Here is a 23899-nt window from a genome sequence, read left to right as displayed (position 1 = left end):
GATGATATTGACCACAGCAGACAGAAGCTTCATTAATAAGGTGTTTAATAGCTGTTTGGGGTAATAAGACATACAGACTGTGTTCTGTTCCAACAGGAACTGTGCTTCATCACTTTGCTTACTTCATCTGCAGACAAACGTCGTCTTCATTGTAAAAAACACAAGTGCTTATTGAAGATGTGCAAAACAGAGTAACAACAACAACAACAATAATAACAATAATAATACTGTCAGCAACAACAAGGAGAAAAGAGCTTCAAACTTCACAAACTCACAGTGAGAAACTTTGTACCATCAAAACAGAAATTATGGCTTCAACAGTGCAAACAACACCAGATCCTCCGAAGTCCAGCCCTGATACCCAGATATCCGGTGCTCGCTGCTGTGAAAGGAGGTTCCTGTACCTCCTCCACGCCTCAGAGAACCCATTCTTCACACTGAAGCTGCAGTCAGGCCCAAAGTTTGTTGACGGTTTGTGGCTCTGAACGGCATGCCTGAACTCGGAGCTCCACAATCTCAGAGAGCAGTTGTTATTAATAACCCCAGTATGCGTGCTGTCTAACCTGACCTGGCGCTCTGCTGCCGCCCCCCTGTGAAGCCTCGTGCGGACTCTGTCGAGAGCTGCTCGTTTGGTGATGTCACTGATTACTGGACTTTGTGAGCTAATGTTAGCTCACAGGCTCTGAGGCACATACTTTGGTTTCAACGTTAGACTCACCCTGAGACCGTCACCGTGCACGCTTTGAGTCCTTTCTTTGAACCAAACGGGAATAAATTCCCGTTTGGTTCAAATAAGGAATAAATTCCCGTTTGGTTCAAATAAGGAATAAATTTCTGTTTGGTTCAAATAAGGAATACATTTCTGTTTGGTTCAAATAAGGAATAAATTTCTGTTTGGTTCTCGGCACAGCGCCTCCTTCAAGACGTCCTGAGCAGCTGATTTAATCAGTTTAAAGAGCGACGTAGCCTCACCTTCAGACTTCACCAAAGAAACGCTTTGAATGAAACTTGATTTGAGAACCTTCATCACCATGATCACCTTTTTCAGATTATAGTTTCCCCTTATTTAAAGATTATTTTCTATCATTTGAGGAATGAGAACATTGGTACTTTGAGCCCTGATGATGGGATAATGGAGGGTTGAGTTTAGATGATTTAAAGGTCAGGCATTTAATTGTTTCCTTTTTTAACTTTATAGTTAATCAATATAAACACTCTCACAATGAAAAAGACTTTAAAGTCATGGCAATGAGAACATTTCCCATTTTTTCAGATAACTATTTGTTTCATTTATTTTAACTAGAATATTCTTCTTTAAGGCCCAAAACAGAGAAATACAAAACTCATATTTTACCAGCACCGAGATTAGTTCAGGTTTTTCTCTTCATGCTAATTATTTATTTTTTATTATTACAAGAAATGTTTTCTTTTATTTTCAATGTTTGCTTTTGAAATGTGTTGCAGAGTAAAATGACTCTTCTCTCTTTTTTAAAAGTCCGAAAATAAACACGTCAGGTGTTTTTTTTCATTACGTTAAATAATTCAACGTTAATTATAATTCACTGAAAAAGTTATAAAAAGTTTCTTTGATGAACTCTGAACTTTGAGCGATCATTAATGTTCATCCCTGTTGCTATGAAAAGTTATTCTGTTCTCATTGCTGAAAACAGGTATGGAGTAAAAGGTCAGAGGTCAAGCTAACAGCTGATCTGCTTTCCCACACAAACTTCATTGTAGTTTCATTTAAGCACAAACTCAAACCATCAGAGACAAACACTTTAAAACTCAGCTGATCTGAAATTTAATGAGGTCAGATCTTCCTCCTCCTCCTGCTCCTGCTCCTCCTCCTGCTCCTCCTCCTTCTCTACAGACAGATCTGTTTGGCGAGCTCGCGGTCCAGGTCGTGAATCAGCGTGTCAAAGTCCTTCAGGCTGAGCCGACAGTTAAACGGAGCGTCAAAGTCCAGGAAGTCATCCATGTACAGAGCTCCGCCCCCTCCTGTTGGCCATGCCCTCTTCTTCTCCTCCTCGTCTTCATCATCACTCCCTGAAAAGCCAAGAGGAAGAAGCAGAGTCAGAGAGGAGAAGGGGCTGTCAGTCAGACACCTGTCAGTTCTACAGTCACCCTCTCAGGCCGTAATGTGACCCAGCAGGAATCAAACAGGTGTTTCAGTGACACCTGTGCAGGTTAACCATGTGTATAGGTAGACGATCAGCTGATTTTTACCTGCATCGCTCTCGCTTCCTGCCACCTCATCGTAATCGGCATCCTGCCCGGTCAGAAACTCTTGTCCGCAAACGCTCCAGTCTCCCGCGTACCTGTTGATTGGCGGTGGACTCTCCAGCCGGGCCACACCGCCACGCCCTCGCCGTGACACCACCACCTCCTCTTCAGGGCTCTGTGGTAGAGCCAGGCGCAACGCAGGATGCCGCTGCTGCTGCACCAAGGGATTCTGGTGAGGGGTGGAGGAGGGAGGAGGCGAGGCATTGGCGTCGGCTGGTGCTCGATGAGTCGGCACTGAGGACAAAGAACAATTGGGACGATCTCGATGGGTTCCATGGCAAGGTAAGGAATGTGGGCAGGTCTGTAGGGCTTACCTGGCCACAGCTGCAGCAGGTAGTGCAGCGCTTCGATGTGCCGTTTGAAGTCCACGGCGCTCGCCATCTCCTCGCCATGATAGAAGCCCTTCGTTGATCCTCTTCCCGACTTCCCTCCTCCCCCCCTCCACGCATCTTGGGTTGGCGTGAGGAGCACAGGCCCGAAGCACACGGCGAGGTTCTGATGAGTCATCCTGTTGGCGGCGCTCAAAGATGCTACGAGGCTGAGGTGGTCGAGCAGGAGCAACAGAGTGGCCTGAAAGCGAGAGATGGCGAGGACAGTTAGTAGACAACTCAGCGGTTGACCTGCTGAAATCTGACCTGATGTCAGATTTCAGATTAACTCGTCTCAATTTTCCCGAATGTAAAATATTCAGCCTGTTTATTTTACTTCAAAGGTTCCAGGTTGCGAAAAGGTCAAAGGTCAGGGTGTTAGGTTGCAGCTGAAGCTGCCAGTTTTCTACCCCTCTGTAGGACCATGTGTTCATACAGGAAGTAAACAGGAAGCATGCGTTCATTATTCCAGACTATTCTTCCTGTTCAAAGGCTGCTGCCAACATTACCCACAATGCACCGGGAACCGCGACAGCAGCTTCTGCATTAACGAAGAAGAAACGTCTCAATGAGAATGCAGTTGGTGCATGCAGAATTCCTTGACTACTGGAATTATGTCACTGGCCAGTTCTAGCGCGACATGCTCGATCAGACGAAATCAAACCTTCATCATTTGCTTTAAATGTAAACGCTGTGTGTTCTTTATCTGTCTTACACCAACTCTGCAAACTAGAGCGGTCATAGAGGGCTCACAGCTGGGTCACAGTAGTGTCCCAGAGACAGGAAGAAGCAGGACCAACAGCAGGCCTGCACACAGAAGAAGAAGAGTAGCATGAGGAAGAACATTGTGGACTAGTGTCCATCAGATAGACTGAGTCAAGGTACTGCTGACTGTGAGGACACAGCAGGAAGCTGCATTGTAAGAATACTGCTGGTGCACTGCAAGATTACCACAGTAGTACTGCAGGAGTACTGGCTGTTACCCTTTCTGGAGGTGGCAGACAGGACAGCAGCTCCACGGTCCTTTGGGACAGTTGGGGATCAGGTGTTGCAGGTTGGACAGGTGGGGGTCGTAGGGTCATGGCCTCCCGGACCACCTGGTACAGAGTCCTAGTGATGAGGGGGGATGGCAGCTCCCGCAGGTAGTCCTTTAGAATCCCTGAGGAGGCAGGTGAGTGCAGTCACAACGAGTATGAGGACGATCAGAGGTCGGGTCAGAGTCTAGCTCAGACACAGGGACAGGGTAAGGAGCCAGGGGTCAAGTACATGTTCTCTGCTGTGCTTACCTGTGATTACGTTGATGTCAGGGTAGAGGTCCTCAGATAGACAAACTGCTGAGCTGTTCCTTTCGAACCAATCCCTGAGCTCCTTCTTCACCGCAGCAGAGCCACAGAGCCTGTAAAGACCTACCACCTGACACACACACAGACACATAATCAGCTGACGGCGAAGCCGCGGCATCTTTGTCACAGCAGACTTGCACGCTAACCTTCAGTCCCCGTCGTTCGATCTCTGCCACTGTTTTCTGGATCAGCAGGGGGACGGGAGTTGCAGAGCCCTCTTTCTCCACCAGGTGGTGGAGCTCAACCCCAAACACAGAGGACGGGGTGGATGCGTCGCCGTTGGGCTGCAGACACACAATTTATGATTGAGTCTGTAGCGGCGGCGGTGGTTGGTCCACAGTTCACAGCACTTCATGCTCATCATGGAGATGCTGATTTCCCTTTTCAGCAGCGGTGCAACTCCTACCAGAGGGTTTGCTGAGCATGATGCTACTGTGATTGGTCTGTCAGCTCACCTGACCTGAACCCCTATCTGGGCTTCTGTAATACTGGAGCAGCTGCAGGCTGACCGTGGCTATGCTACACTGCACTGCAGCAGGCATTGATGGTGAAGGAGCCCCACCAGGTACCGACTGTGTGAGTGAACACACCCTTGAGAAGCTGGACGTTTCCATATCACAACCACAATCACCAAAATGAAAACAACAAAAAAGGCTTCAAAAATTTCACTTTATGTGTAATGAACAGTGTTGGTCAAGTTACTTGAAAAAAGTAATCAGTAACTAATTACTGATTACTTCCCCAAAAAAGTAATCCCCTTACTTTACTGATTACTTATTTTCAAAAGTAATTAATTACTTAGTTACTTAGTTACTTTTTAAAAACACGATTTACAACCTGAGTAGCTGATAAAGTGATAGATCTTTCAGCCCAATTCTACTTTTTCTGCATAATCATCATACAAAATGTAATCAAATGGAAAAGTCTCTTTTTAAAACTTGTTTTATTAGTTTTAATCTTTTAACTTTATGCATCAAGCAAACATTTAATTATCTGCAACATTCTCTGAGTTGAATAAATTAGTTTAACATTTAAACCTATTTTCTGCACATTCCAGCACATAAAATAAAATATTTTTTGTGTTTACACTCAGTCTTTCAAATAGATGCAAGTAAAACACAGCAGAAAATAAATAAAGTCAAAGACTCAGCGGTCCTGTTGCTCTATTTTCACCTGTAAAGCAGGAGTGGGGTAGGCGGAGGTTTACCCTGGTGCAGGTGTGCCGCGGTCGGTGGAAGAATCCGCGAGTTTCTCTGTGAGTTTCCCATCACGTCGTAGCTACTCGGTGCTTGTTGGAAGTTTAGGGGTTTTTTCGCTGTAAAAAGAAGTTTTCTTCCCACGCACAGCGGACACTAATGTTTTTGTCACTTTTTATGGAGTCAAACTCAAAGTAAGGTCAGTACTTCCACGCTTTAAACGCTGCACGCTCATACTCTCTCTGTACTCGATATATGATCCACTGTTGATCTGCACACAGCTGTTGTCACTAACGGCGCACTCGCTTACGTCACTGTCATGAGACATTCTCGCAAAAAAATCACGGTTTTAGTAACGCAGTAATGCAGCATTCCTACGGGAAAGTAGCGGTAATCTAATTACCGTTTTTGCAATAGTAATCCCTTACTTTACTCGTTACTTGAAAAAAGTAATCAGATTACAGTAACGCGTTACTGCCCATCTCTGGTAATGAATATGTGAAAGCTTACTTTTACCATTATATACGTTGTTAGTATATTCAAAGTTTTCGAGTTGTGCTATTTGAAGAACAGTCCAGACTAGCAGGACGATGGGACCCCGCCCAGGTGACCTGCTGGTTCCAGTTAAATCTAGCTGCATGTATCAGCAGCAGCAGTGGGATTGTGTACCTGCGTGTCCCATTTCTCCTGCAGAGACAGTTTGATATAGAGAAGTCCTCTGGGCTCCAGCTTCACACAGAGCTGCTGACAGCGACTCCCTGACAAACCAAACACATCCTCAGCATACAATTCAGATGTCAATGATAATCATAGTGTCAGCTGCATTAACAATGAACAATGTGGTATAATGAACCTTTGAAGAGAGGGGGGATGGAGACCCCACCCAGACCGCACACCCGGTTTCTAGTTGGACCACCTGAGTTGGGACTCTGCTCAGATGTTGTTTTGGGTCCACAGACTGAAAAAGGGGAGAAAAAAAATTTGTGAGCAGATTTAAATGGACACCCAAAGAATATGATGATGATGATGTGTGTGTGTGTGTGTGTGTGTGTGTGTGTGTGTGTGTGTGTGTGTGTGGGGGGGGTCGTGATCAAATAAAAATAGAAAGTTGTGTTTTCAAAATTGGAGTTCAAGTTATTTTTCCTTCCAATAGTGTTAACATGCTGCACATGGACAAGATTTTTTTTTTAAATTTTCATTGTAAGTGGGCTAAAGCAGTTAATTAAAAGTAGTCTCACATAAATGCTGTAATTTGATTATTTTAATAAACATGTAACTTATTCGATGCTGGCGTGACCACAGTGCACACGTCTGCTGTTGCTCACAGTGGTCCAAGGGGACGCTCAGGGAGTTTGTGCATTCGCTCAGACACGTGAAACATTAGAGGGAACGTTGGTTCTGCCTGAATGCGGCTTTGTTGTATTACCTGGTGTTAATACCACTATGCGGAGCTGCCTGGCTCGCTCTAGCTCCAGGTGGAAAGTGTGGTTTAAGGGGAGGGCCGAGCCTCGCAGCATCAGGAGGGCAGTCCTCGCTCTCGTCACCCCATCAATCTGTATCACCAGGAAGACTTCCTTACTGCCCTCTGACCTGAGACCGAACATCCAGAGAGACAGAGAATGACTGCTCCAAATCTGAACCTAACCCTCCAACAGGGGGCCCCCTTGAACACAACATTCACAGAAAAATGTTGTCAGTGGAGCCAGAAGTGACCAAGAGGGTGGATTAGTTTGTTAGACTGTACAGGTCTGTCCGGTGTATCACATAGACACAGACGACCTGCTAATTAGTACTCAGTAACATCCAAGTAAATTCCTAAAACTGGAGCTCAGACTTCTTGTATGGTCTGCTGGTAACCCCAGCAGACATATTGTTGGTCAGATACCAGAGATCCAGGTTAGAAGAATGTTTTATATCAGACCTGTACTCAGACGATTTATACCCTATACAGTCATGAATTAGCTGCTGGTAAAACAGCCAGTCTGAGCTTTAGACTGTTGACCTGCAGTTCTCTTAATGTCCACTGGATGCTGCTGTGTTCAGATTCTGTGTTGAAGTGAATTAAAGGCTTGAAGGTATGTTTATACCTGCTGGTCTTCATCTCCTCCAGCCCCAGCAAGTGGACAGTCAGTAAACCCGTCACCCGTTGGCTGCATCTCGGCGGGTCGGAGCCCACGTACAGCTGGAATGAGCTGACGTCACAGGGCCCATCCTGGGTGATCACGTGTTGAGAGGGCTGCTGTCGTGGCAGTAGTTCAGGGGAGTCCCCGTCACTAAGATACCCTGACAGGAAGACACACATGTTCTATTATAGTAGTTTTTCACTGGATTTCACTTAGAGGCTGAGATTCCCCACGCTTTATTGAAAATGGATGAAGATGGAATCCATGACCTTAATGTGGTTCTGGCAAGGTCAGAAATATCAGGAAGATACACAGATTTCTGTGAAATACAGTCACAGACGCTTTGTATTTACTGTGTACTCATTCTCACTATCGGTTTACTCCTGAATCCTGCCCAGAGCCATGAAAGTTCCTGCTCTACATCTGAGCTAACCTCTTCTCCCCCACGAGCGGTTTACCTCCTTTACTGGCTGAGCATCCTCTTGATGACCGTCGCTGTGGTCGGGCTGGAGAGGTGGAGCTGTCCAGATGATACTTGCTGATCACGTTCTGGTTGGAGAGCGCCAATAATGATGCCGTGCTCTTACCAGCCGACTCCTCTCCGCTTCCTCTATTGTCATTTGTTTGCCGATGGGCCCGAGAAGATGAGCGGAGGCTGAGTTTCCGGCGCAGCTCGGGAAGTTTCTTCATCTTTAGAGAGAGTTTTCTTACCGTACCAGGAGACCTCAACCTGTCAATCATACTTCCTGACACACCCCCTTTCTTTTGGGAGGCGGGACTAGAGTCTGGAGGAGAGTCTGAAGCAGGGTGAGATGAAGAACGCCAATGAAGACAAAACCTGAGCAATGTGGTGACAGCAGGTGAAACAGGAAGTCTTACCTGTATTTTCTGCTTTGATGTCATCGATATGGTGACTGACACTTGGATTGGGGAGGCTGGAGCACTGAAAGTCCTCCAGTGGACTGGCACTGCTACAACCTCCGCCAATGTCTGTTCCAGCACTAGGCTCATCTTTTTTTGCCCTCCGCTTCCATACATCCTCGTCCCGGCGTAGACCTCCTAAGTCCTCCTCCTCGGGGATCGGGTTGTACCAGATGTTGCTGCCACTGTCCTCCTGAGGGTCGCACACTTCATCTGCAGTCTTTCCTGAAGAAAGCACCCAGGCTCGGCTGCTGCGATCCAGGCTCTGCAGGTAGGCGCGCTGGCCAGACAGCTTGGCACTGACGGAGGTGGAGGGAGATTCAGCGGGGTCCCCTGCTGGGTAGTAGGATTCCTGTTGCATTGTTGTGCTAACACAGGACGCACTGGTCTTATCCCAGGCCAGACTGGTGCACATCCTGTCAGCACACTGCTGCATCTGCAAACCATGACAATAACGAGTGGACACATCACTGAAGGGAGAGAAGGGATAGAGTGAGGAGTCAAACCACCATCAGATCCAGGAGGAGGTGTCCATCTACCAGCAGCACAATCTCTGTCCAACAACCTTGCAACTGTTATTTCTGGGAAGTGAACATATTTCTCTGTTTTCCCTGTTAAAAATCCATGCCTAACACAAATAAGTGCATGCACTGTATTGTTTTAATACGTGGGAACGTATTAATGAAGGCACCTGAATTGAGACATAGGAAAGGGTTCAATAAGCAGCAGCAGAACAAGAACAAGGGACCCAACCACCATGGACATCGTAGCTGGAGGAATACTAGGAGGACAAAGACTAAGGATTACCAGGAGAAGAACAATGATTAAGGATTAGCAGTGGAAGTAGAAAGACTAAAGATTACTAGGAAGATAAAGCCCAATTATTAGCAGGACAAGAACAAAGCGGACAGAACAAAAACTGAAGCAGCAGTAAAGGTCTGACTATTAGCAAAAGAAGGGACAAAGGAGAATGGCAGTGTGAAGGCTCAATCATATAGATAGTGTGCTATTACCTTGTCTTGCACCAGCCTATGGCTCAAGGCCTGCCCAGATGCATCCTGAGATATCCCTGTGGGTCTCTCCTGGTCTGAGAGTGTGATGGTGGCGCTTGAGGTCAAGAAGGTGGGTGGAGCTGCAGAGCCCTGACGCGCCCACTGCTGTTTCTTCGCCACTGTGATATGGTTTCGAGGAGGCGATGGGGGGTCGGGGTCTGTAAGTGTTGGTGACGATGGTGAGGAAGAGGACTGGAAGACATTGTCGGGCCGGACTGGAGCCTCTGTAGTAAACAAACAGCTATTATTATGGGCTGGATCAGTACGTTTGGCGCTATCAAAGTGGTGAGGTGGAGTTTGATCTGCACACACTGGTCCAGATCAGATGATAGGAAGCAAAACTGATTTTTCCACATGTGGTTGCCCCTCCCTGAGCCTGGTTATGCCGGAGGTTTCTTCCTGTTACAAGTTTTTCTTTCGCACTGTTGCTAAGACAGTTGCTCGCCTGCTCTTGTCTCATGGTTGTGTCAGATTATCCAGCATTTTTTAGAGTTTTGGTTTGTAGAAATATTTTGTTTTGATTCCTGGTTGCCTTGCTTTGCATATTATTATTGTATTTGGTCATTAATGTATCTGTGTCGTCCTCATTTAGTGAGCTCACTTCTCTTTTGCTTTGAGAGTTAGTGTTCCTCATGCTTTGATTTTAGTCCTCTGTGATTTGGTTCAGCTGTGTCTCCATCTGCACAGCTGTCTCCACTTGGTTACCCTCCTGTCACTGTCCTTCAACAGAACATTTGTTCCCCTTACCCCAGTGTTCTGCTAGCGTTTCCTCTGTTTTTGGACTTTATGATTTACCTTTGGGATTTCCTGCATTCACTGCAGAGTTCAACTTTGTCTGTCTTCATGACTCCTCTGACTCTCGCATGGTATGCAACACCTACAGCCTTCTGACATGTTGGAGTTTCTCTGTAATATTACAGGGTTTTTACTTTGACATATAAAGCGCTCTCAGCTGACCTTTGTTTTCAGCTGATTTCCTATTGATGGTCATATGATCAGCTGTTGCTGTGAAGGAAAGTGGAACGTTTCTCTGTCACATCCTATACATGTAGATTACTGTTCCAGCCCTCAGCGCAGACCCAGTGTTCCTGTGTGTGTGCGTGTGTGTGTGTGTGTGTGCGTGTGCGCGTGTGCGCGTGTGTGTGTGTGTGTGTGTGTGTGTGTGTGTGTGTGTAGCAAAGTGCTCCTGCGCAGTGTACCAGGGGCATGGAGAAAAGTTGTCGTACCATAGGCACGAGGACTGTGTGTGTGTGTGCGTGTGCGTGTGCGTGCGCGTGTGCGCGTGTGTGTGTGTGTGTGTGTGTGTGTAGCAAAGTGCTCCTGCGCAGTGTACCAGGGGCACGGAGAAAAGTTGTCGTACCATAGGCACGAGGACTGTGTTTGTGTGTGTGTGTGTGAGATCCTCGTGACGGTCTGCAAAGTAGCTGTCTGAGCCTCATGAATACACTCTGTTTGTTTCTGTGTGTGTTTCAGCATCTGTAAATGTGACGTGTGTTCTGAGTTCATGTGTTAAACTCGTTTGTGTGAAATTGTTAAATGCCATGAATGCACCATTGTGACTTCTTATTGGGTAAAGTCAGCAGTTTAACCTGTGTCCTCTGCATTCAGGCACCCCCACCAAGAGAATCTAAGAGAAGTCCGAATTCAGGACTGCATTCAGGACCCCTCAAACTGTTTTAAAGTAGTTTGGATGGTGCTCGAGTATTCTCGAGGGTCAGTTATCGGCTGGTGTGGTTTCCTGTAGTTAAACTGTAGTTAAACAAAGTCCCAAAGGACATCAGGATCATAGCTAAATAGGATGAACTAAAGAAATCCCTCCTGGAGGTTAGGATCACTCTCTTTCACTTTGCAGGTTAAAACATCGTCACGCACACGCGGGGTCCTTTCAATGCATTTGTTTCACACTTTAAAGGAATGAAAGGTGGACTGAATCGGACCAAGCTACAACACGAAGGCTAGCTGTTCTCCTTGTGTTCTCAGCACAGCCCCTTTGGACTGAAAACGGGCCCAGACAGGAAGTGACACTCTGCAGAGGTTGTCCCTCATTTCCTGTCATCAGAGACGAGAGCGTGAGCGCTAATAATAGTCCATCTGTTTTTCATTTCAACGGTCCTACAAACAGCGATCACTGTGGGGCGGGGGTGGGGGAGTTAGGGCGTAGAGTGGAGTGGTGGGGGTGGAGGGGTGGTAGGGTGAATAAACAGCTGTGACTGTGCAGATGTGAATGAAGTCTCTGTGTTTAAAACCAAACACACTGCTGTCTATTCACTATTCATTACAGCCTGCAAACAAACACACACACACACACACACACACACACACACACACACACACACACACACACACACACACACACACACACACTTTCTAAACAAACTGATGTGTTTCAGACACTTTCGTTTAAAGGCTCTTAAAGGGACAGTTCCCTGAAAATCCTCCTCTGACCTATTGTCTGCTACAGCTTTGACCTTTAACCCACATGTTTACATCAGAAACTCAGTGAGTGAGTTTCAGGATGACCTTCGAACCATCAGACTAACCTCCGCGTTGGTTTAATGTGTTCACTCCGGCTCGCTCCATGAATCGCAGCGTGCATGTCAGCATATGTGAGCTGAAGGAAGAAGCCATCGAGCTCGTTTTCTGTTTAATCTTTGTGTCCACATGTTTACATGTTTGTGTCCACATGTTTACATGTTCACCTGCGTGGTTTTAAAAGTCCTTACACATAATGTTTGAAATGTTAATATGAAATAAAGCCATCGTGTTCACTGAGATTCATATCTCAAACTTTTACTCAACATCCCAGAGAGATAAACAGGAAGAAACCACACACAGGCCTAATGACAGGAAGTGGCTAACTGACCCAGATTTTCTACAGAAAGCTAACAACGTGCGACTGTCCCCAGGATCTGGATCTAGATCTGGTCATGATTTCAAACCAGGACTGAGGAGAACCTTTGACACTGCTTCAGTCTGAACCCTGAACCCTACTGAGGATTTACCTGGAAGTGTAACTACACGTCGCGTCATTGATCGCTCTGTGGAGCACCATCTGTTCCTCCTGTTTACTTAAAGCTTTTCCTCTGGGTTTTCAGAAGTTATCAGAGGATAATGATCATTACTTTAGTGTAAGGACTCCCAGATGTCAGAGAGAGATCAGTAAAACAATCAGGATGGACACGAGCGGAAGAACAAAGAAATGGAAAACTTGTCTGCCCCTCACCACAACAAAGAGCGAGGACTCGGACGTGGAAAAGTCTCAGCACTTCACTTCTTTGGCCGCAACTGCTGATGAAACAGCAGGACAAGAGCACACAGCCATGAACTCATGATGCACCTGCATGAAGCTCTGCACAGAAGAAATCCGGCGCGAGACATCATGTTTTCACGCGGCACTGAGCAGTGACATCGCAGTGACATCACGAGCATTCGGTCCATTCATTGGCTGTTTGTCTGTTGTTATAGAAACAGAAGACGTCACTGCTCTGTGTGTGTGTGTAAGAGTTCGGCCCTGAGCCCAGAGTCTTGATCCAGAGCAGACCTGCTCTAAAAATAAAGTGAGGAGGAGGTCTGAGCATGCACTGAGGAAGCTCGTTGAGGACTCTCTCAGAGAACCGAGGTCATGTGGCAACATTTTTCCTCTCCACAGTCTCTGATGCAGCTCTGCAGCGCACACACTGCGTTCACAAAAGCATCTAACGTACATATTAGTGAAAACAGCACAGCAAATCCACACTCTGAGTTCCCTCGGATGTGACGTGACGGCTGATTGGCTCAGGTAAAAGTGTACTGTGCTGGTGTTCCAGATGTGCAGGTGTACCTTCACCTTCTCCGACACCCCCAGTTGCAGGAAAGCGCGTGTTTCTTATTGTTCGAAGCTGAGAAACATGTTATAAACAAGCTCCAACAATGCACAAGGTCACAAAGACTGTTGAACAGGAGGGAGAGCAGGTTATTTGTTAATCTGAAGGTTGGTGCTTCGATCCCTGGCTGCTCCAGTCTGCGTGCCAAATGTTCTTGGGCAAGATACTAACCCGGAGTTGCTCTCTGATAGATCCATCAGAGCATGAATGTTAGACAGAACACACATACATAGTATAAAGTGCTTGAGTGCTCAGAATAGAAAAACACTTTATAAGAAGCAGACAACACAACATCAGATGTGTTTGACACAACAAGAGTTTCAGTCAGGTTTCAGAGCTCATCACAGCACAGAAACAGCTTCCAGAGCTGCAGTGGTTTGTATCATATCTATCTAACAGACTCCAGTTTGTGCATGTAAATGGAGAGTCCTCTTCACACACTGAGGTTAATTATGGAGTTCCACAGGGTTCAGTGCTAGGACCAATTCTGTTTACATTATACATGCTTCCCTTAGGCAGCATCATTAGAAGACATAGCATACATTTACACTGCTATGCTGATGACACCCAGCTCTATCTGTCCATGAAGCCAGATAACACACACCAATGAGTTAAACTGCAGGAATGTCTTAAAGACATAAAGACCTGGATGGCCGCTAACTTTCTGCTTCTTAATTCAGATCAAACTGAGGTTATTGTACTCGGCCCTGAAAAGCTTAGAAATATGGTATCTAAGCAGATTCTTACTCTGGATGGCATTACCTTGGCCTCCAGTAACGCTGTGAGGAACCTTGGAGTCATGTTTGACCAGGACATGTCCTTCAACGCACATATTAAACAAATATGTAAGACTGCTTTCTTCCATTTGTGCAACATCTCTAAAGTTAGAAATATCCTGTCTCAGAGTGACGCTGAAAAACTAGTTCATGCATTTATTACTTCCAGGCTGGACGACTGTAATTCATTATTATCAGGATGTCCTAAAAACTCCCTGAAAAGCCTTCAGCTGATCCAAAATGCTGCAGCAAGAGTCCTGACAGGGACTAGAAAGAGAGAGCAGGTTTCTCCTGTTTTGGCTTCCTGTTAAATCCAGGATTCAAAATCCTGCTCCTCACATACAAGGTCTTAAATAATCAGGCCCCATCTTATCTTAATGACCTTGTAGTACCATATCACCCTATTAGAGCACTTCGCTCTCGCTCTGCAGGCCTACTTGTTGTTCCTAGAGTATTTAAAAGTAGAATGGGAGGCAGAGCCTTCAGTTTTCAGGCCCCTCTTCTGTGGAACCAGCTTCCAGTTTGGATTCAGGAGACAGACACTATCTCTACTTTCAAGATTAGGCTTCAAACTTTCCTTTTTGCTAAAGCATATAGTTAGGGCTGGACCAGGTGACCCTGAATCCTCCCTTAGTTATGCTGCAACAGGTGTAGGTTTGTCCTGTCCTCCTCTCCTCACCACAAGTGGTTGCAGCAGATGGCCCCGCCTCTCCCAGAGTGTTGGAGGTTTGTTCCTGTTAAAAGGGAGGTTTTTCCTTCTTAATGCTAAGTACCTACTCATAGGGGTCATAGAATTGTTGGCATTTTCTCTGTATGTATTATTGTAGGGTCTTTATCTTACAATATCAAACACCCTGAGGCGACTGTTGTTGTTGTGATTTGGCGCTATTGAATTCAACTGAACAACATACACACCACACACACCAACACAGTGAGCTGTTGATGTAATTACTGGTATGTGAGTGAAAAGGTCACGTCTAATATAGATTGATGGTTTTGAATGGTTTGGGTGGCCACGTTGACTGGAAACGCGTGGACATTCACCCCGAAACATCTGAGGACTGGACAGCAGAGACGAGGACGCCGACCTTGGCCTCTGTTAGCGTGTTAGCACGAGGTCGTCTGCTCATTCATGGGTCATGCTGACCTCCACCCTTTGCTGAGAACGCAAACACAGAGCGTCAGGGTCATGTGTCCTGATGAAGGCTGCGATGAAAACAGAAAAGTCACATAGACTCTCCCTGTGCTCTGCTTCAGCTCTGATCAGACACTGTTTGCCCACTCGGATGTGACCTGAGACGCCTGAGGTCATGAGGTCAATGCTGATTCCAACAGCAGAACTTTATTTAAACAAGCTCTTTCATAACAATGGTCCTCTGCCTTAGTTTCCCGCCCACTTCAGGGATGAGAGCAGTTCATCCCTCAAGTTTGGGAAGCTTGCCGTGAGCGTGCTCACAGTGCCCTTAAATCTGTGATAGGAAGCAGCTTCATCACATGAAGGCATCGTGAGGTGTTCACTGCCCTTCATAAACTTTATTCTGACATTAAAGGTAGCGTGAGGCATTCACATGCTGCATGTAAGTGAAGGAAAAGTGAGTTTCAGCTGCTTACCGCTCAGTTTGGGGTCGGTCTTCCTGCGGCTTCTGTCTCTGCCTCTCAGCCTGGAGAAGGTCCTCTTCAGCAGGGGCTCAGCCATCGTGCACCTCCCTCTCCTCCTCCTGCTCCTCCTGAGTCGGGAGGTGCTGGGAGGAGAGTGGAGTCAGTAATCCAGCAGGAGAGCAGGAGATAGAGCTCCTTCTCCACGAACTCCTCGTCTCCTCCTTCGTTCTCAGAGCTGTTCTACAGGAAATGAATTCCTCGCATTCTTTCCCAAACTCCCCCTTCGCCCCTCTCCGCCCCATGCTCCTCCTCCCACTCTCCTCCCTCTGCAGGGACACAAGGAGAGCTGCACTGAGGCATCATGGGAGGTGTAGTTCTGCTCCAAACAAGTGCTCAGTTTCTCTTCAGTTGATGATTTTAAAAGTGATTCTTAACACTCATGTAGACGGGCAGTGAGGGTGACTCCCACGTCATCGGTGACACTCGTCTTCTTCTACTGTCTAATTCAGGGTCATTAACCAGATCCTGGGGAGGACCTGTAAACTCAACACAGAGAAGCCCTGAATACAAAACCCAGGACTGTGCTGCTCTCTGCTGCAAACCGCTGCTCTCTGTCCATCTACCGATCTGTAAGAAATAAAATCTGGCTGATCGAACTCACGACTCAGCTGTTACGCCCTCTGCTGGAAGGAAACCGGAACAAAGAGGCTGAAGGTGAAACCAGGTTTAGGTGCAGGAGGAGGGGGAGGAGCTTTGGAGGTCTCTGTTGGTTTCTTTAGTTTTGTAGAACACAAAGTGGGAGTGAAAGCTGGAGCGTCGCCTCAGCTCCCAGTGACCTGAGGTAGTCTCCTCACGCTTGCATTCACAGGTGTAACCAAAGTAAACTCACTTCCTGTGTGGGCCGAACTGCATGTTGTCTGGAGCTGAGCCTGTCAGGCAGCAGGTAACTCACCTGTGCTGGAAGCTGAGTCTTACTTTAGACGTCTCAGCAGGAGGCGAAATCTGTAAATCCTTTATTTCTGTGTCTCAGTGGAGGTAAAGGAGCGAGGAGTAACATCCACGTGACAGGAAGGAGAGCTCCGAGGTTGGACATGGAGCTGCAAACAGAGACCAGACAAATGGCAAAGAGCTTCCTCCTCTTCATCAGCACTAAGGTGTTTGGGGGTCTAGGACCTCCAGACCCCCAACGCTCTCAGTGAGCTTTCCCATGTGACAGCAGACAGCCAATGAGGTGACATCACTCTGAGCTGTAACCAGGTATTTAACCCACTCAGAGGCAGGGGAGCCTGTGGGCCTCCTTACTCACCTGTCCCTCCTCTGTGTTTGAGGCTGCCTCTACGGCCCTCGCTTTACCAGAAAGTTTATGTCGACACAATGTTTCCTGAATCTTCATCGATCAGCTGACTCATCTGTGTGATGGTGACTATCAACAACCAGCACCAAACTTAAATCTACAATTAAAGATAAAGACAAATCGTAAAACATTATGTGAACATCAGCAGGTATGAAATCGCCCATACTGACCAATCAGATCTCAGGAAACTGCGTCACCACTCCTGCAGCTCCCTCAGCTCAGCAGGAGGTCTGAAGTCTTTGTGTTTGATCAGTAACAGAATTTTATTCTTTATCTTACAGAACTCAGTTTTCTGTGAGCATGAATATCTGATCCTAACAGAGCAGCTGTTCATCAGACCCACAGCTCAGATCATCGCAGCTGGTCTTTAACCAGTCACTCGATTAGCCTGTCTCACACACACACACACACACACACACACTCTCACGCAGACACACACACACACACACGCAGACACTCTCACGCAGACACACACACACAAACTCTCTCTCTCTCTCTCTCTCTCTCTCTCTCTCTCTCTCTCTCTCTCTCTCTCTCTCTCTCTCTCACTCACACACACACACACACACAAACTCTCTCTCTCTCTCTCTCTCACACACACACACACACACACACACACACACACACACACACACACACACACACACACGCAGACACTCTCACGCAGACACACACACACACACACACACACACACACACACACACGCAGACACACACACTCAAAGACAGACACACACCAATGAGTTAAACTGCAGGAATGTCTTAAAGACATAAAGACCTGGATGGCCGCTAACTTTCTGCTTCTTAATTCAGATCAAACTGAGGTTATTGTACTCGGCCCTGAAAATCTTAGAAATATGGTATCTAATCAGATTCTTACTCTGGATGGCATTACCTTGGCCTCCAGTAACGCTGTGAGGAACCTTGGAGTCATGTTTGACCAGGACATGTCCTTCAAAGCACATATTAAACAAATATGTAAGACTGCGTTCTTCCATTTGTGCAACATCTCTAAAGTTAGAAATATCCTGTCTCAGAGTGACGCTGAAAAACTAGTTCATGCATTTATTAGTAGTAGTTCTGATTAAGCAGAGATGCACAAATAAAAATATAAGTGTCATGGAGTAGGATCTGTCATCAGAAAGGAGCAAGCACTTTGGCGACAGTGGGAAGGAAAAACTCCCTTTTAACAGGAAGAAACCTCCAGCAGAACCAGGCTCAGGGAGGGGCGGGGCCATCTGCTGTGATTGGTTGGGGTGAGAGAAGGAAGACAGGATAAAGACATGCTGTGGAAGAGAGACAGAGATTAATAACAAGTAGGATTCAATGCAGAGAGGTCTGTTAACACATAGTGAGTGAGGTAGAAACACCCAGTGCATCATGGGAATCCCCGGCAGCCTACGTCTATTGCAGCATAACTAAGGGAGGATTCAGGGTCACCTGGTCCAGCCGTAACTATATGCTTTAGCAAAAAGGAAAGTTTGAAGCCTGATCTTGAAAGTAGAGATAGTGTCTGTAATGTTTGCATGCCTCAAACATTAATGATGACAACTTCAGTATTTCTCAGTTCCAGTCTTTAATTCTCAGGCTTGCGGCAGCAACACAGTCTGCAGCGCTAACTTGTTCCTCTAACGTTTTTGTTCCTTTCCTACTAACTTCCTTCCGCCTCACGTTCGACCTTTTCAAAATAAAATATCTGTAAACATCACGGTGTCTTTCTCCTGAATCCAAACTGGAACCTGCCTCCCCCCCTTTTTTTGCGTGTTTCATGTCTGTGTTTGTGAATCCAGCTGCCAAAATAAGTTTGTTGTTCTCCACCTGTAATTACGGGTCTTCCACTAGATGGAGACATACTCCATCAGATGGTTTAAAGTCAGTCCCAACAGCCACCATCAGATCATCACAGAGAGTGCAGAACCAGCTTTAATTGTGTGAGTGCCTGAGGCGCACTATTGTGATCCAGTTTCTCTTTAAACTTTATTCTTCTACCTTATTATTCTAGTTGCTCCGTTTCTTTGCTGGTTAACTACTGCCTCAGTTTTTGTGCTCTTTCTGCTAATGCCTGCTATATCTTTCAGTGTGCATAACTTTTATACTTTTTGAAATATTAAGCTTTTATGATACTTTTTTGGCCCATTTAGATGCATGGAACCACATTACAAGTGTGATCACTGGGTTTAGGTGAGCTATGTTTTAGCTCAGTGAGATGAGCTGCTGTTCTCAAAGCTGGAGGCCAGGGTTCAAATCTCGCCCATGGCAACATGTTTTCAGCAGATACTTCAAGCTGGCAGAACTTTAGGTTGTGCAGCCTAATTATTTCTGCCAATTAATTGCAATTTTGCAATGTTTTTATGATTTCAGCAAATTTTCTAATATCCATTTTAGCTTTTTTGCCTCTTTTGACCGGAATGTTCAGCTTCTTCACCTGTTTTGAGCACAAATTTCAGCTTCTTCACCTGTTTTCTGCAGAAAGTTTTCAGCTCTTGTCAACTATTTCTTTTAAGCTCTTTCTGCTAGTTCCTGCTATATCTTTTGGTGCTCATAACTGTTATACTTTTTGAAATATTAAGCTTTTTATGCAATTTCTTGTTTTTACCCTATTGAAATGAATGGACCACATTACAAGTGCGATCAGCGATTTAGCTCTCTGGCACGAGCCTTACTTTACCTCATTGAGATGACCAGCCATTCTCAGAGCTGGATGGCCAGGTTTGAATCTCGCCCATGGCAACGTGTTTTCAGCAGACAGTTCAAGCTGACAGCTTGTGCTGTTTTTTCAGCTGACTGTTTTGCTTGATCGATATGTCTGCTAATTTATTACAATTATGTAATGTTTTTATGATTCCGGTTAAATTGGATTGATTAAATTGGGCTGCGTAAAAGTATTCCCTTAGGTTAGACAAAGCCATCCCTCCCTTACACTTCGGGAGTTGCAGTGTTGTTAACCTTGTTCTGCAGTTCTTCCCATCCCATATAAACCTTGAGATCATCTTGTCCCATATTTTAAATTTAAAATGCATAGGAAGTGGGAGTGATTGATACACGTATAGCAATCTTGGGAGAACATTCATCTTTATTATTTGAATTCTAGAGTAAAAATTTGTAGGTGCTGTTGACTTTTTTTATGTTACCCTCCACCTGATTGTAGTTGGTGTGAAACATAGCAGATAATGATTTTGTCAAGGTTACGCTCAAATATTTCATGGTATTCAAGTGCCACTTTAGTTTCTATTCATCTCTAATCTTTTTAGACTAGGCTCATTGAAATTAATGGACCACATTACAAGTTTAGCTCCCCAGCATGAGCCTTGCTTTAGTTCAGTGAGATAAGCAGCCGTTTTCAGAGCAGGCGAACCGGGTTCGAATTTCGCCCATGGCAACATGTTTTCAGCAGACAGTTAAAGCTTACGTAACTTCAGCGTGTGCAGCTTTTTTTCAGCTGAATGTGTTGCTTGTTTAATATTTTTGCTAATTCATTACAATTCAGACTTCAGCAGCTTCTACAACTGTCTTCAGCAGACAGTTCAGCTTGCCAACATTTCTTTTCAGCACACAGTTTAACTTTTTAACCTCTTTTCAGCACAAACTTCAGCTTCTTCATCCATTTTAGGAAGAATTTTCAGTTTCTTCATCTTTTTAGCATAATGTTCAGCTTCTTCACTTCTTTTTAGCAGAAAGTTCTGCTTCTTTACCGCTTTTCTGTAGAAAGTTCAGTTTCTTCACCTCTCTTCAGCACAAATTTGGGCATGTATTGCAGCACATCTTCCCTCTTTGCACTCATTCTGCTTTCTTGACACTCACTCAGTATACCCTTTTAAATAAAGCTGTCTTCAGCGAACACTACAGCTTCTACACCTCTTTTCAGCAGATAGTTCTACTTCTTCAGCTGTTTTCATCAGATTCCACTACACGGCATTCACACTGCATTTTCGCAGGAAATGCAACTTTTTCTACTTCTACCTTTTCTATGAATGCTGTGAGGCTTTTTATGCCATTTTTTGCCCCATTAAAATGAATGGACCAAACTACAAGTGTGTTTGCTGGGGTGAGCTGTGTTTTAGCTCAGTGAGATGTGCAGCCATTTACAGAGCAGGAGGGCCAGGTTCGAATCTCAGCCATGGCATCATTTGTTTTCAGCAGACAGTTCAACATTTTCACCTGTTTTCAGCACACATTTTAGCTTATTCACCCCTTTTAAGCAGAATATCAGTTCTTAGCACAGAATTGAGCTTCTTCACCCCTTTTCAGTAGAAAGTTCTGCTTTGCTGTGATGCATTCACCGTATTGTGATCCTGTTTCTCTTTATTCCTTATTCTTCTACCTTAATATTATTATAGTTAGTTTTAGTTCACAAAATATCACAAGATTATGGGAGATTAAATCTCAAGTTGACTGAAATATAATCTGTAAAATCATCTGGAGACAGACACTATCTCTACTTTTAAGATTCAAACTTTCCTTTTTGCTAAAGCATATAGCTAAAGCTGGATCAGGTGACCCTGAATCCTCCCTTAGTTATGCTGCTGGGGGATTCCCATGATGCACTGGGTGTTTCTTCTTCACTCACAATGTGTTAATAGACCTCCCTGCACTGAATCATTAGTTATTCTTAACAGTGGCGGTCCTAGCCTGTTTGCCGCCCAGGGCAACCGCCTGTGTCGCCCATAACAAAAACCGCTACTGATTATTAATCTCTGGCTTTCACAGTATGCTTCTTTCCTGTCTTCCACCTGTGACCCAACTGGTCGCAGCAGATGGCCCTGCCCCTCCCTCAACCTTGTTTTTTTTCTGGAGGTTTCTTCCTGTTGGAAGGGGCTTTTTCCTTCCCACAGTTGTCAAAGGGCTTGCTCATAGAGGGTCACCTGATTGGGATTTCTTGTTTTGAATGATGTGTTTATAAACTTGGTGTTTATATACTTTATTTGAACACAGACTTTCTGTTTTAGATTTAAAAACAAACATTTGTGAATTAGTGTAGATAATTACAACTCATGATGTTGGAGAAGAGGAAATAAAGTTTTTGCCCAGCAGGGGGCGTAATGTCTCCTCACAAACACCACCCACAGCACCTTAAAGAGTATGAATGAATGTATTCAATAGCTTTAACAAACTTAAATAACAATTAAAATAATTATTATTGTTGTTGAAGTAATGACGTAATCAAAACTATAAAAGTGATTAAAATGAATAATGATAATAATAATAGTTCTAAAATTCTCCACCTTGTGTGTGAGGTCACTGATCCTTAGTCTGGCCTGGCAGGCGCGTTGCCCATCAGGCTTGATTACGGTGTGTGTGCATCTTTAATTGCTGCTAATGGAAGTTGACGCTTCTTTAATGAATTGACAGCGAGGTTAATGAATGCAGCTGTGAATGGCAGGTCCAGATGTCCAAACCTCAGTTTGTATCCTGCTAACTCGTCCTCTGAATGTCTCTTTGTCCTCTTCATCAGGACAGAGATGGGGACTTTTATTGTGAAGGGGAAGCTTTGACTTAAACTTTAAATTGCAGGGATCAGCAAGCAGTGATGTCAGCTGATCAGCTTTTCATGTGAAGCTCTTCATACGATGTCTGAAGAAGAAAAGAGGATGTGAGTGGTCCTGAAGCTGATCACATCATTACAAACCGTCACCTCCCACTTTGAGGTGCAGGACACGGGGGACTTGTGCTGGGACAAATGAGGATTTAATCGGGTTATGTGTCCAAATGTTTTGTCTGCAGTTTTATTTCGATGCACAAACGTGAACAACATGGCCACACTGTTGTGTTCTAGTGCTAAACTTTGAGCTTGTTTGAAACTTGAAGAGGAGTTTTCGCAGAGAGTACGGGACGAAGAACAGGGAGACTGTTTTTTTTTTTCTGTTTGCAGTGAATTTTATTTTGCTTTATTTATATTTAAATGTTTGAAATTAAAAGTCAGTCAGTGAAACGTCTTCATCAGATTCCACAGTCCTTCACACATCAGTTTCAGGAAACGTCCCCAGCCTGCTTCCCTGCACAGCAGCTGCTCGTCCTCTTCATGCTTTAAAGTGTTCTTTGTGTTTTCATGAAACACCGTCTCGTCTCCACCTCTGTCAGCTGGACGCATCATAGTTCCTCTGGATTAGGGCTGGGTATCGTCACTGATTTCTAGAATCGATTCGATTCAATTTGATTCTATTTAAATCGGGGAAATTTTGCCTCAGACAGTCAGAAATATTATAATTCAGATCATGCATCAGTACATTTCCATATTTTTATATCTATAAAAAGGAAGCTGACACTTGCGAGACTTTATCACAGGTGTGAGCATCACAGCAGAGGCCTTTGTGTCAAAGTAACTGAGGATAAAACACAGAAAAACATGAAGGTGGTTTTCCAGGCCTGGATTTTATAAAGATATTCTGCAGTAAAGAAAACCATTAATGAACACATGAACGTTACCTGATGCTGCTGACGTGAAGCAGAGCAAAGTTACAGCGGTTTTATTAGAGACACAGCGTTTTGCAATTTTGTATAATTTTAAAAAGTGTAAATTTGTTCAGTATTGAACGGCAGAAGTTAGGTTTTCTTTTCAGAAGTAAGTAAAAGGAAAAAAACAGCGGCTGACAGCCTGTAAACAACAGTGGACTTGTGCGTAACAAGCAAGCGAATAATGCAGAAAACAGAGAGAGAGAGAGAGGGAGAGAGAGAGAGAGAGAGAGCTGTGCATGAAGTGTGATTTTATCCTGGTGGAAGCAAAACAGCAAAAGTCAGAGTGAATTCATGTTTGTGTGAAGCGTAGTTTGGATCTTCTTTTGCTGCTGGTTCGGTCAATATTGTTTGGAGAGAGATCAAACCTGCAGCTTTAGAATCAGCACAAGAAGGGCGTGAACACAAAGCTCGACCCGCCGACACATCAGAATCAGCGACCGTGTCCGTGCCGTCGGTGAGAAAGTCACATCTCACTGATTCTGATGCGTCGGCGCTTTGTGTTCACGTCTTTGTGCAGAAGCCGTGTTCCTGCTCTCATTTACTGTTTTAGCTGTTTGGTGATTGTTGA

The 23899-nt window shown here is 45.0% G+C and overlaps 2 protein-coding genes across 10 annotated transcripts in view; one reads left to right on the top strand and one right to left on the bottom strand.

Moving 5' to 3' along the window:
* Window positions 1–23899, top strand: part of ebf3a (EBF transcription factor 3a) — a 281532-nt gene that overhangs the window by 191394 nt on the left and 66239 nt on the right. For 2 of the 9 annotated variants that reach the window (XM_082544663.1, XM_082544666.1), the window contains exon 1: window positions 4287–5389. The exons of the other annotated variants lie outside the window; for them this stretch is intronic. The gene's annotated coding sequence lies outside the window, so the exon portion shown is untranslated. Of the gene's footprint in view, window positions 1–4286; window positions 5390–23899 lie in introns of those variants that run through there. 9 annotated transcript variants of the gene reach the window in all.
* Window positions 29–15802, bottom strand: syde1 (synapse defective Rho GTPase homolog 1). Its single transcript, XM_082544631.1, has 14 exons — window positions 15537–15802; window positions 9248–9510; window positions 8193–8670; window positions 7772–8110; window positions 7278–7473; window positions 6617–6780; window positions 6044–6148; window positions 5860–5948; window positions 4141–4278; window positions 3938–4064; window positions 3635–3810; window positions 2598–2853; window positions 2227–2517; window positions 29–2046 (listed from the first exon to the last, which is right to left on the bottom strand). The coding sequence occupies exons 1-14, from the start codon at window positions 15619–15621 to the stop codon at window positions 1865–1867; spliced, it is 2889 nt and encodes a 962-aa protein (XP_082400757.1). The 5' UTR covers window positions 15622–15802; the 3' UTR covers window positions 29–1864.

Source organism: Aulonocara stuartgranti (genome assembly GCF_965226115.1).
Source record: "Aulonocara stuartgranti genome assembly, chromosome: 8".
Classification (NCBI taxonomy): domain Eukaryota; kingdom Metazoa; phylum Chordata; class Actinopteri; order Cichliformes; family Cichlidae; genus Aulonocara; species Aulonocara stuartgranti.
This window is presented reverse-complemented; position numbering and strand designations above follow the sequence as displayed.